This window comes from Pseudochaenichthys georgianus, chromosome 12 (assembly GCF_902827115.2).
Source record: "Pseudochaenichthys georgianus chromosome 12, fPseGeo1.2, whole genome shotgun sequence".
Taxonomy (NCBI): Eukaryota; Metazoa; Chordata; class Actinopteri; order Perciformes; family Channichthyidae; genus Pseudochaenichthys; species Pseudochaenichthys georgianus.
This window is the reverse complement of record NC_047514.1, coordinates 1,987,005-2,000,976: the sequence shown is the minus strand read 5'-3', so window position 1 is coordinate 2,000,976 and position 13,972 is coordinate 1,987,005. Positions and strand designations below refer to the sequence as shown.

Below are 13,972 nucleotides of genomic sequence, written 5' to 3'. Positions count from 1 at the left end.
AACGCTAAAATCCATTTTAAAATGGAAATTCACATGTTAAGATCCACATGGGAACGCACACTGAGAATAGGAATAACTTTTAAACAAAATATATTGGTTTCGTCTTTTCTATAGGGTCACATTGTTCTGTAAAACGTAAGTGAAAAACATCTTATTGATATTTCTTTGTCTTGAATCTTTAATAATTTATATTGATGTAATCAGGTTCATTGAATTATTTAAATAAGATAAGGTTACTGATTACATTTTGTAACCGGTAAATATTGCCATGAAACATATTTTTAAAGTAACCCTCCCAGTGGCGACTGGTCATTAGGGGCAGGTGGGGCACAGCCCCACCTAGTGTCAGCAGAAAGTATTAAAATAATGATTACAACAAAATGCAAAAAATAAATAAAAAAATATATAAAATATATTTTAAGATCATGTTTAATCATCTGATTCGTCTGTACATTGCTGTTTTAGTATGTGTTCTTCTAATTAGTGTCTACAGTGTGTGCCTATTGAGCTGTTTAGAGCCATGTGGGACAAAACCCGATCCTGCCCCTCCCTCTGACTGTTGAGTGAACGGTGACTGCAAAAACTACACTGCGCATGCTCAGAGTATTTTCCTATTTAATGTGTGTGGCAAAAAATAATGACCATAGGGGCAAAGTGCTGCCATCCCCACCATACGTCATCTCACATAATTCAGAGCTGATTGGCTGTAAGTACGTGTGCCGCGAAAAGTGTGGTGTGTGAAGAGGAGGAGAGAGAGCTGCAGTGAGGCGTCCTAAAACCAGGAAGTAAGCTGCGCATGGCTTCCCTCCACAAAAAAGCAACGAGATTTCTCCATAGGATTTTAGAAAATAGCTCAAAATAAGATCTGTGGGAAACGTAGCTGTTAGATAAATGTACGTTTTGTTCAGCCGGATAATATCCACATGTCTACCCTACTTTTATCATTTTTTAATCAAAAATCTATTGATTAGATTAGATGTATGATAGACTTTTGAAAGATTTTTGTCCAGAAGGATAGGCAAATGGACTTAATCTTCAAGTCAAGGTAAGACTGCAATTTTATTGAAAATGGGATCTTACTAAAGAGAGAACAATTCAATATTTAAATGATAAAATTACATTTTTTTGGGTATCCTTCTGTTGAACTGTCTGTTTAAAAGTAATTGAAGCATCAGACAAAAAAAGCTTTTGAAAATAATATTATATTTTGATTTAATATATTTGTAAACCTGAAGAGTCAGTGCCAGTGCCTCACCAGCCATGAACCTCTCTGCAGAAGCTTATATATAGACATCTGAGTTTTTTGTGCCCCACCACTTTTGTACATATAGAAACGCCACTGTTACCCTCCCAACCCTGGGTACATAGATAAACAGATTGGAAGAAAAATAAGAGCAAATCTTTTTGAAACGGTTGTAAAAACTTCTATAAAATAAAAAGTCAACAAATACACATATAATACAAAACTACAAAAACAAAAATACAACATTTGACAAATTACAGAATTAAAAGCAGAAGAGTTTTGAAGTTTCGGAAGATGAAGCGGAAATGTAAAATAATGATATATATATTTATATTGGGTTTGAGGAAGGTCACAACAAGTGTGTTTATGTAATGCAGAAGTTCACATATCAGGGAAAGGAGAATCCTATTGTGACAACTATGGGAGTCACTTTGTTAGAAAAAGTGGTTGGGACAATTTTCCAGATGTAACGTCAGCATAGCAGAAGACAAGATGTCCCCCCCCCTGGTTGTTGAACCTTGAGCATCTGCATGAATAACCAATTCAAAGACCTCTGGACCACCAATGTGTTTTTAAGATGAGAAACACCCAACTATAGGTCTTGCTGTGATGTGATTTGGAGTGAATATGTACCTTTATACACAACGAGCACGCGTGTATGGAGGACAGAACATACCATGAGTAAAAATTAAAAAGTATAGGAATAGAAAAATACAAGAATAAATAAATGTGGACAAAAATACAGGAATAAATAACTAAATGAATGTATGAATACAAAAAATAAAGTTGAGAATGAAACCGAACACACATTATATATCTGTTATGTATGTGTACATTATTTATTCATTTCTGTGTCCGTGCGTGTTTTACACAATGTTGTTTTTCTCGGTATCCTTGTATTCTGTGGATACGACAACATATGAACAAATGTTCTTTCAATTGCTCAACAAGTGCACGTGTCTTTAACAATATATTTGAGTTGCTATAATATTTCATTTCACTTCCTCTGACCAGTCCCCCTTTTACTTGGAAGCTTTTTGTCCCGTTGTAGTGCGAGGAGAAACACAGTGACTCTTCTCTGTTCAATACATATTTAAAAAGCGTACAGCACCGGGAATTTCCTGCGTATTCATGTTCTGTATAAAAACTGTAAAGCCCCGTGAGAAAAAAGTACAATTTGTGATATTGGGCTACATTTTAAAAAGGATAGGAATATGGATTTAGGGTTATGCCGTGCTGATCCACAATCCATTCCAGCAGGTGGCGGTAAATACACCTAAAAGCTTTCCAACCGCCATTAAAAAAATAGAAGAAGAAAAAGAAGAACCCCACCTTTCCGGTTGTGTATTGGCCAATCAGGAGTCCACATCCTGAAACAGCTCACTGTCGTGTGGCTCCGAAAACAGCTAGCTAGCTAACTTACTGACAGAAAGCTAAAAACAAAACACTTTTGATTAATAACCACGTTTTCTGCTTTGAACATCACCCGCACCCACTAACAACACAGCTGCAACATCTACAATGGTGGGTGTCAAAGTGATCGCTAGCGACCCTGACTTCCAGCCGGAGCTAGCGGCCGCCGGCTCCAGGCTCGCCGTGGTGAAGTTCACAATGGCTGGGTAAGCTAAACACACCAGACCGAGGCCCAGCGGCTAGCTAGGCTTAGCATGTAGTCTCTCCTTTCAACGTAAGCCTGGAAAACATTCATAGCTTCGTCGTTTAAGTGTTTTATGGAGCTGACACTCCCTGGATAGCTACGTTATCTGATTGGTGGAAGTTGGTTTCATTACAAGAAAAGCAAGTTTAGCATGCTATTGTTAGCATGCTAACTAGCTCTATTGCTTACAATGACATAGCAGTATTACAGTAACTTGAATGGTGAAGGGTTGAGCAATGTTTACAGTTTTTTTTAATTCATTATTTGACCATCTAATGTTCATGTAGTTTGTTGTCTAATTTGCTCTTTTTACTGCACATATAGTGTACAGTTTTATTATGAATTGGTACTTCTATTATTGTGCTGCTGTTTGTATTGTATCTTTGTAACTCAGGCATAAACATTCCTTTGGGACAAATAAAGTCTTATCTTAATGTTAAGAAAAAACTGTGACATTACGTCTAATTTAAAAGTGAATAGAAACTGTAAACAGAAAAGGTCAAATTTCTCTGCTTACATATTAGAAATTGAGAAGTGTGTTCTGTGTATACTGTAAATACCGTGTGGAATATTTGAGAACAGAGCAATCACAAGACGTATTTCTAAGCTCTGAAACAAAAAGGGATGGGTGCTTATCAAAATAGTTTCTGTAGGTAGAATCAAGTGTCAGTAGCAACACCTTATGGGTCTTCAGCTGCTGTATGTATGTATGTTTGTATGTATGAATATGTAGGTCCTGTTTTCATTTACTGTTAATGAAGATCTCAAATTGAAATGCCACTGAACAACACACTTTCTTGGGAACTTTCTATTTGCAGATGTATATTGTGTTGGTCAGCTGATTTTTTGTTTATGTTCTGTTGTTTGATGTATAAAGCTACCATCAGACAAAATATTATAGTCCCATGTCTTAAAACATGCCTTCAAAATCCAGAATTAGTCGGGTTATAACCAGTTCTTTTTATTGTAATCACTCAATTCTGTGTGTACCTAAGTATCTTATAAAAAAATTGTTATTCAATTCTTATTTGTGTGACTTATTAACCAGTGAATCAACAGAGACCTTTATAATTAATTAATTATCATTTATAACTTGAGAGAAAAAGCTCGAACCAGCCACATGTTTTCCCCACAGCTTATTGATTGTTAATTAACTGACTCGTCGCTTTAGAAAATCGTTCTCGATCAGATCACTGACTGTGTCCTCTGCCTCCTCAGGTGTCGGCCCTGTGTCAGAATAGCTCCAGCTTTCAACATGTTGAGTAACAAGCACCCACACGTCGTCTTCCTCGAGGTAGATGTTCATGTCTGTCAGGTAAGTCTGATCTGTGCATCCCCCACATGGGTTTCATCCAACAGGGTCCCGTCAGCACTTGAGAAATGATTCAAGACGAACAACCCTTTGCAGGAACTAACGGCCCGTCTACACTACAGCGTCGAAAACTCCAATCTGCCCATTCACTTTCAATGGGTTGATGTCACGTAGCCTCGCTTTTTCGCCGAACTGAATTGTGGGTAGCAGAGCGGTCCGTCTCCGCCGTCGAGTAGCCAGCGCCAGCCAATCAAATCCCGTTTCCCAAAATCTGACAGCTGAAGCCGTAGCCAATCAAACCGCGTCTAAGCTGGGAGAGATATCCCGCCGTTCATTTCTATATTTAAAAAAAATTCGGAGGATAAACTAACTATCGCCGTAGCAAATCACCCGGTTTTGTATGACCAGACCCTCTTCACCTCCCGGGATACAAACCGGAGGAACCAGGCATGGAGGGAGGTGGCAGAGACAGTGGGGGAAACTGGTAGGTTTTCGCCTGTTTGGGGAGTTTATTTATATATTGCTCCCATAAAATCCCCGGGGTTTTTTGCTTTGTATGTCGGGGGCGGGAGATTCATCTGATTGGTTGTTGGTCGTGTTGCTTGAATAAAATCCCCAAGCTCCAGACACGCCCAGCTCCAAGCTTTTTTTGAAGCTGTAGTGTGGACGCTCCGTAACTCTTTACAATCATACTCAGCTTTCGCCCTACCTATTCTTAGATCAAATAAAACGGTTAACATTTGATTGAAGCTAGATGCTGCCTACTTCCAATCAAACGCTTTTTGACTGTATTCTACAGAGAGAATCTGGGGATCGCGTCGGATACTTTGGCCGGTTTCGGCCCACCCGGGATGGATGTCGCTGAAATCCCTTATTAGGACTTAGGAGGCTGTAAAAAGTCAAGCCTCAATATAACCACAGAGTGCTGACTCACCTCTTCAGGCTATATTTAAGACACTTCACATTGTGCTTAGTGGGAATTATTTTCGCTGCACACTAGGACCGAAGAGATTTAAACTTGTTGGACTTTTTTCTAGACAAGGTTTGGTAAATGCTGACGAATGGAATCACTGATACTGAACGAACATCAACATGTTATTATACGGGACAGTTGTCTTTGAAAGGTGTTTTTATTGACCTATCAGGGACATATATGTCATGCTGGTACTTATTTAAGCGTTTATTTAGCAGGGACAATATAATGAACACTTAAAACATTAAAATGTGTCAAGCGTAACAGTGCCAGATTTAGCTTTGAGCTCATTTCCACCCGCAGTCCCTCACATACAACATTTAAGAAGATTACATTTTACAAACATAGCAAAAACAAATACATGATATGCTAAAAGAGCAAGAGCAGCACACACAGGTATTTATGACATGGTAATACAATACAACAGCAACGACATATAAAGTGCACGAGGAGATACCCCTGTGTTAAAGTGCATTTAGCGGTGATTACACGTCTGTTTGTTTCTCATCCATTCTTTGAGTTGACCTTTGAAGCTTTTGAGAGTGGGAAAACCCTGTATCTCAGCTGGGAGGCGATTCCACAACGAGCTGCCTTTAACGCAGAAGACATTTAGTCCAAAAGTGGTCCGTCTACGGTGGACTTCAGTCTCCTCTGGTTTCTGACCTAGTGCAGTGTCCAGTGTGTTTTTTGTGGATGAATTCCCCTAAGGGGTGGGGGAGTCCATGTAAACATTTATAAGTACCTATCGTGTGTCAACAGTTACGGAGCCTACACACGGCGGCGTGCGTTGCCGCTTGGCGGTGGGCGTGTCTTGAGCTTGGGGAGTCAACGCGAGCAACGCGGCCAACAACCAACCACATGAATGTCCCGCCCCGGACATACAAAGCAAAGCATTCATGCTACATCCATGCTGGCTAAACATACTGTCTATGCTTGCTAGCTGTCCATTCAAACGAAGCACACTGGATATAAACTCCCCAAACAAGCGAAAACCTACCAGTTTCCCCCACTGTCTCTGCCACCTCCCTCCATGCCTGGCTCCTCCGGTTTGTGTCCCTGTATGTTCCCTACCGCCACGATCATTTTCTCCTCCTTTTGTTGACATATGGGAAATAACTGCGGTCTGGCTCTCCCAACATACACCCGGTTTGATTGGCTAGTGCTTGTACTGTCAGATTTGCATACGCGGGATTTGATTGGCTGACGCCTCCGTCGAGGCGGCAAAAGTAGAACATTGCTCTACTTTTGCAGCGAGCACCTCGAGAGAAGCTACGCTTTGCTCCCACAATGCAGTTCGGCGAATCGTGACGTCACCGCATTCAAAGTGAACGGGCAGAAGCGTTGAAGCCGTGTGTAGGGGCCGTTAGGCTCACTAGTGCACCACTCTCCCCTGAACAGTTAGGGTAGTCTGAACTTAGAAGAGTTTTTAAAGCTAACGTGTGTTCGGTATTTTATCTTATTAGGTCATGTGGGATTCAGTCATATAGACTACAGTTCAGGATAATAAAATAACATATCAGCCAGTGTCAAAGCAACAGGAAGTGATGTTCATGCTCAACAGCAACCTAAAATGGACACCAGTCACCAATGGGATGCCGGTGAACCATGGGGGGGGGAAAAGAGCTGCACGCCAGGAGATCCAGCTCGCTGTGTTTTTTACATTTTATTAAACCTTTTTTCTTTCTCTCAGGCAACAGCGGCAGCGAACAACATCTCAGCCACACCGACATTCTTGTTCTTCAGGAACCGTGTGCGGGTGGATCAGTACCAGGGGGCAGACTCCGCGGGACTGGAGGAGAAGATCAAACAGCACACGGAGAACGACCCCGGAAACAGCGAGGACTCCGACATTCCAAAGGGATACGTAAGTCTTCACGATTCCTCCTGAAGGCTTTTGGTTGTGTGTGTGCAGGAATCCATGTGACGATTCATAGGCAGCCAATCAACATTTCCTAAACCCCCCACTCTTAAAAAACAAACGGCATTATTTTGTAGCAATCCAGGTACGAACTGCTTCAGCCCAGAGTCAGAAATGAGAGACAAAACAAGTCAACACACAATATTCGTCAAATGGGAAACAGTAGAAGGCAATAATAAGTATGTGCAGTTTTGTGTGAACTGGATTCATTTTGAATCAGTCGGTTGCACTGAAATAACTAAATATCAAATATCACGTTTGGATAAAGGCAGATGGACCCAGAGTCACATCTTCCCTTAAATCCCAAATCAGGGAAATGTGAATCGTAACGGCGGATAAGAGGATAGTTCAAATTAAAGGCAAATAAAATAAGTAGACCATCATATTTTAAAAACAAGCACACGTTAACAAAATAAAGATCAATAAGGACATGTCAAAGATATTAAAGTACGTAGCAGCATTATAAAAGTGAATGAAATTGTGAAAGTATATATAATAATATATCTAAAAGCACTTTGAATTGCCTTTTGTTGAAAGGTGCTATATAAATAAACGTGCCTTACCTCGCCTTATTACCATAGTAACGTCCTTAAACAAACCATTGACATTTACCCGGAGCAATATATTATCTGTGACTACTATTTTCTTGGTGCTGTTGTGTCTCGCCCAAAAACAGCACTGAGACTTAAGCATCAACTCCATGCCTAAATGAAACTATGTATTGTGATTTACGAGTTATCTGTTCCGGTACGTCCACACAGCAGCTTTTCAAAAATCTTGAAACTCTTGGAACTGGGCGTGTCTGACAGCTTGGGGATTTTTTGCGACCAACAACCAATCACATGAATCTCCCGCCCCCGACATACAAAGCAAAAAAACCCGGGGATTTTATGCGAGCAATATATATATATATATATAAACTCCCCAAACAGGCGAAAACCTACCAGTTTCCCCCACTGTCTCTGCCACCTCCCTCCATGCCTGGTTCCTCCGGTTTGTATCCCGGTAATAGTTCTGGTCGTAAGGAACCGGGTGATTTGCTACCGTGACTTCTCGTTTGGAATATGAGGAAATGAACTGCGGTCTGGTTCTCCCTGCTTACACGCGGTTTGATTGGCTGACGCTTCTACTGTCAGATTTGCATAAACGTGTTTGATTGGCTGACGCTTCCAGCTCAGCTTCAAACGTTGAACATTGCTCAACTTTTGAATCCTGGAAATCTTCGCTTCGCTCCCCCACAATGCAGTTCGGCGAAAAGCGAGGCAAAGTGACGTCATCCCCATTCAAAGTCAATGGGCAGAGAAGCGGTGGAAGATTCGTCTAAAGCTGCTGTGTGGACGTACCGTTAGGCCTAGTCAAATGTAAATGATAACTATCAACAATGTTTCAACAGATTTTCCCGGTTAAAAAAAGAACCATAAACCCAGAGCCAGAAGCATTCAGTCCTTTCTTCTTTGTCTTATCAGATGGACCTCATGCCTTTTGTCAACAAAACTGGCTGCGAGTGCCTCAACGAGAGCGACGACTGTGGCTTCGATAACTGCTTAATCAAAGACTCCTCCTACATGGAGTCTGACTGCGATGAACAGGTACGAGCTTCGCACTTTCAGAAGGCTTTAAAAATATTCTCCATCCTTCAAAATCCATGGTAACATCTGGGTTTCATGGTATTTTGTCTTATGTTTTTTTTTTGTCCTTTCCTCTTGCCTAGTTGCTGATAACTATCGCCTTCAACCAGCCGGTGAAGCTCTTCTCTATGAAGCTAGTCTCCTCAGACTTTGGTGAGTTTGCTATTCACCATTTCCACGTGTATTCTTAAACTCTCATCTGGGGATATTGCAAAAAAAAAAAAAGTTCCCTGCTAACTTACATCCTCTCCTTCCTCCCTTTCTATCCCTCCTTCCACCTTTTCCTCTCACTCCCTTCAGCCCAAGCCCCTAAGGTGGTGAAGGTGTTCATTAACCTCCCCCGGTCGATGAGTTTCGACGACGCCGAGCGGAGTGAAGCCACTCAGGCTCTGGAGCTGTCGGAGGAAGACTACAAAGAGGACGGTTTGATTCCTCTGCGCTACGTCAAGTTTCAGAACGTACAGAGTGTGACGGTAAGGACGAGAGGATTGCCAACATTACTGAAACATGTCTAATCATAATATACATTTGCTGGACTGGTAGCCGAGCATCTCGTGTCCCACCAGTTTATCGTGTCGTCATGACAGCTGCTGTAACGGTCACTACTTTAATCATAGAAACAGGGCTGCAAATGAATTTAACCATAAGAGTTCACGCTATTTGCAAAATGTAATGCTACTTTCAAGGCAAGGAAACATTTAGATATTTAACTAAAGAAAGATCATTTTATCTGTAAAGATAAGAAAAATAAAACGTAACTAACGTGGCTTGATAATGTAATTTCCTCTGTGTCATGAGACGTACAGTTTTCACTTCCTCTGCCAGGCTTGATGGGTTTCAGTAAGGGTTGTGCACATGTTGTGGGACCAGTGTACAAGAGTGGTGGGGCACGGACAACTTAGATGTGACTATAAGCTTCTGGTGCTTTTTTAAACACGTAAACAAATAGCTGGCTGTCCATGGTTCCGATAGAGAGAGGGGGGTATAAGGAAAACACAGACACTCATCACCGAGGTCACAATATCAATCGATCCAGCAGAGCAGTAGCCTCTAGGCAAAACACAGAGGATCAGCAAAAGATATGACATAAACTGAACTTACCAAGCTGAAGTAGACGGTCAACTTCATTCACTTTCTTTCCGCTTTACTGATTTTAATCGCCATACGCTGCTCTCTCTCGTCTCCTCTTCACACTTTTCGCGGCACACGTACTTACAGCCAATCAGCTCTCTGAATTACGAGATGACGTTTGGTGGGTATGCCAGCCCTTTGCCACACTGGTGATTATTTTTTTGTCGCACACATTGAATAGAAAAATACTCTGAACATGTGCAGTGTCGTTTTTACAGCAACCATTCACTTCGACAGCAGAGAGAGGGGCTTGCCCCACTTCGCTCAATAGGCACACTGTGGACACTAATTGGAAGGACGCAGACTGAAACAGCAATGACTAATCAGACGACTAAACATGATCTTAAAATATATTTAACATATATATTTTTGGAATTATTATTTGCATTACTTTCTGCTGACACTAGGTGGGGCTGTGCCTCACCGACACAGTGTGGGACACACCTTCAGTATGAAATAACTGTTACATTTATGATATAAGAAATTGCTTTGACCATTACTACAGACTTATATCAACAACTTAATAGCAAAACAAAAGCACGCACATCAAGTGCATGTTTGAGCATTTTGGGCATGGATGATTGGAAGTTTAATAGGTGGGACAGAAAGGCCCTCCAGTTTTGGAATGACCCATATAAACGATTTGAATGAGTAAGTGCTTGCTAACACAATGATAGTAAATGGGTCATAATTCATAGTATGGTGAAAAATGTCACATTTTCAACTCCAAAATGACTACCGTACTTTCCGGACTATAAAGCGCACCTGCATATAAGCCGCAGCAGCTAAATTGTCCGTCTGTCTTGCTCTCGTTCTGTCTCTCGGTTCCACTTTTACTTTGGCGCGCTACCTGCCTCACTCTTTTCCGGCCTCCAGCTTTTCCTGCTGGAGCCGCCCCTTAAAGGTGGCGAGCGCGGACCGGTCCTAGAGCCCGTAGAGTTAAAGGTGGTTAATTTTACCTGTAAAATCCATAGATTTAGGAGGCTCCCTAGTGCCCGTTAGCTGGAAAGTCGCGGCTTATAGTCCGAAAAGTACGGTAGTATTCATCTGTCAAATGTAAATTATAATTAACTAACAACAATCTTTCAACAGATTTTCATGGTTAAAAAAGACAATGATAGTAAATGAGGAATAATTCATAGTATGGTGAATAATGGAAAAATGTCACATGTCTGCCTGGCGTTCTAGACACAACTTCAACGCTAGTGCTTCTGCAACACTTTTCTGTTCTCCCCGTGAAATGTTGCTCCGTCTTGAGCTGGGAGCGAGTGCCGCTTCAATTGAGACAAAAAACGGGTTCGAACCTGAACCACTCCAGAAGTAAAGGGTGGGTTTACTGATGGTGTCTTTTTTTAATCCCCCCGTTAACAGATGTTCGTCAAATCAAACCAAGGAGACGAGGAGACGACAAAAATCAACTATCTGACCTTCATTGGCACTCCAGTACAGGCCACCAACATGAGCGATTTTAAGAGGGTACGTGCCCCTAACTACATGTTTTTGTTCAGGTGTGTTAATGAGTGCGTTGTAATCGCTGACGATCCTTTTATTTTGTTCTGTTTCTATCTAGGTTGTGGGAAAGAAAGGAGAGAGTCACTGAGAAGATGAAATAAGGGGAGGAAGAGGAGAAGAGGAAGAGGAGGCTGCAGATACATCCAAGGACTTTCCCTCTGCCAAAGTTGACACACACACAGCATCCAGCTCACCTCCTCAAGCTCTGATTTAAATTCTCCGTATGTGGAGACGGGTTCTATAAATGATTTGTATTGTAATTCTGATGAAAGTCACTGTAAATAAAACACAATCCTTTTTCAAAGGCATGTGCGTTGTGTCTGCTTTCTGGGGGGGGGGGGGAAAGCTAGTATTGTCAGATAGACGGGAGCATTTTGTGTAAAATAATGTATCATTAACAGATTGGTGAATTAATTTTTCCATAAACCAGGAGATGAGTTAGCGTTGTGCCACTTCCTGTTCCCTTGTCTTGAAGTGAAACGTGTTTTTGTTTAGAAGCCTGAAATAAGGACAGACGTGCAATAGATGCCGTGTGTAAAGTGAAAATATAATACATTTACAACATAGGTAGTCCAAATGTTTGGAAATGCATGTGTCTATAATAATAAGAGGAATCCACGAGGATATCCATCCAGGACCGATGATCCAGGACCGCAGCAACAGGCACAGCCACGACTCCGGATCCCGGCGTATATAGACACCAAAAAGAACTTTGGGGAAGCTGGGTTAATGGGAACATGAGAGGACACAGGTACAGACAGAGAGAAGGAAGAAGTAAGATGTCCCCCGACAAACTAAGCCTATAGCAGCAAAACTAGGGTCTGAATCTAATCAGCCCTAACTATAAGCTTCATCAAAAAGGAAGGTCTTAAGCGCACTCTTAAAAACCGAACACAAACTGGAAGCTGATTCCACAGCTTGATAAGAAAAGGCTCTGGCTCCCATTGTTCAACCAACGACCCTGCATTATTGGAACGCAATGCCCTAGTAGGACAGTAGGGTATAATGAGTTATTTAAGGTTAATTGTTTTAATGTAATCTGAATGGATGCCATGGCCTAATTCTTTCTCTTTGATACATCGTCAGTTTCTATCACTCAGACCCGTTACTGTTTCCCCGCTAACGTCCACTCTTAGCTGGGTTCTGTTGCTTTCTTCACTGGTTTGAGACAAGTGCCCTTATTGGAATCACCTCCCTTCGTAGCCAGACTTCACCACAGTAGAGGCGAGTTTCTGTCTTTAGGTTTAAACAGCTTCACAGTCAGGTGTATCCAGGATGGTCTCTCCGCCACTCTAACTGCAGTCGGTGTAGACAGGAGTGCTTGGTAGGGACCCTCCCACTTGGGCGAGTGCCAGATATGATGAATTGGAAATGGGGGACCCTGATGTAAACAAGACGAAAGTCTTTCTCTAGTCTGCATCCCCTTAACAATTGTATTTTTTGAGCTGTACTGTACTGTCTGTACCCAATATACAAGCTGTTAATAAACTTTTCAATCAATCAAAGCTCTTCCTCTTCATCGCTCTGGTGAACACCCACTCTCCTGGTTTCACTGTCTGCGTGGAGTCAGGTACTTCCTGTGCAGAGGGGACAAGAACATTTGTGATCTCTTTTCTTCTCAACATTTTTGCCATATATTCTGCTGTGTTTTCACTCATACTTTCTTCCACTCTTACAAATGGGTAACTCGGGCAGATTATATGGTCTTCCATATAACATTTCAAAAGGTGACAGCCCTCTAGCACTGGGTAGGATGTGCATGCTTAGCAGTGTTGGGCAAGTTACTTCCAAAATGTAATATATTACATATTACTTATTACTCTCTTTTGAAAGTAATAAGTTACATTACAAAATTACTGTCTCTGAAATGTAATGAGTTACACAACTTTAGTTACTTTTCTAGTTACTTTCACCAAAATAACCACAAAAGAATGGCTAGGTATTTTAAATGCTAAAATGTAGTTTAGTGCAGCTCATTATACATCCAGTGAAGGGCGATGTGGTATAGCATAACAACTGTGTAGGCCTAAGAACTTGTATAACACGGGTTAGTTGAATACTCGATTCTGATTGTAAATTCTTAACATGTGACACGTTGTTAATACAGTCGTACAGACCACTGTCAAGGACTATAATGAAGGTTGCTAAGGAGGATCAAGAAAGAGAAAGGAAAAGAGGTTAAAAGACGGAGTGCTGGACGTCAGATAAACCACCAGAAGAAGGCAGACAGGAAGTAAACACTAACAGGACACGGAATGGGCTCTGTAGTGTGTTTAGTATATGGCCGTGTGCAGGCCCGGCTCCAGAACAACATGACTCCGGGTGCCTCTGAGGTTACAGGGGGCGCAGCAGTAGTAGGTTTACATGAGCAATAGTGGCCGGCAACAGCAAATGAAAAATAGCATTCATGGTCCCCAATGAACAGATTATGGCATTTGTTATGTTTTGAAACCAAGCAAGTGAGAACATTTCAAGTGAGGTAAAAGTGCAATCCTGAAATATCTCATATAGTCCAAAGTGGACTGTGGCAAAGAAAAGCACAACAGCTTCAAAACTGTACTGATAAAACAAATGAGAACATATTGTAAATCAAGGCAA

At 41.5% G+C, this 13,972-nt stretch overlaps 1 protein-coding gene across 1 annotated transcript; it reads left to right on the top strand.

Moving 5' to 3' along the window:
- The first annotated feature begins 2,593 nt into the window (after nucleotides 1–2,593).
- txnl1 (thioredoxin-like 1) lies at nucleotides 2,594–11,682 on the top strand. Its single transcript, XM_034095943.2, has 8 exons — nucleotides 2,594–2,862; nucleotides 4,119–4,215; nucleotides 6,876–7,049; nucleotides 8,570–8,692; nucleotides 8,815–8,884; nucleotides 9,032–9,204; nucleotides 11,234–11,338; nucleotides 11,433–11,682. Exons 1-8 carry the CDS (start codon nucleotides 2,765–2,767, stop codon nucleotides 11,460–11,462), a joined length of 870 nt encoding a protein of 289 aa, XP_033951834.1. The 5' UTR covers nucleotides 2,594–2,764; the 3' UTR covers nucleotides 11,463–11,682.
- The last annotated feature ends 2,290 nt before the right edge of the window (nucleotides 11,683–13,972 follow it).

Bases quoted from the DNA above. Each gene is read 5' to 3' on its own strand.
- txnl1 (XM_034095943.2), top strand. From the start codon at position 2,765: ATGGTGGGTGTCAAAGTGATCGCTAGCGACCCTGACTTCCAGCCGGAG. The intron at 8,885-9,031 runs GTGAGTTTGCTA...CACTCCCTTCAG, and splicing joins GCTAGTCTCCTCAGACTTTG to CCCAAGCCCCTAAGGTGGTG. The intron at 9,205-11,233 runs GTAAGGACGAGA...CCCCGTTAACAG, and splicing joins AGAACGTACAGAGTGTGACG to ATGTTCGTCAAATCAAACCA.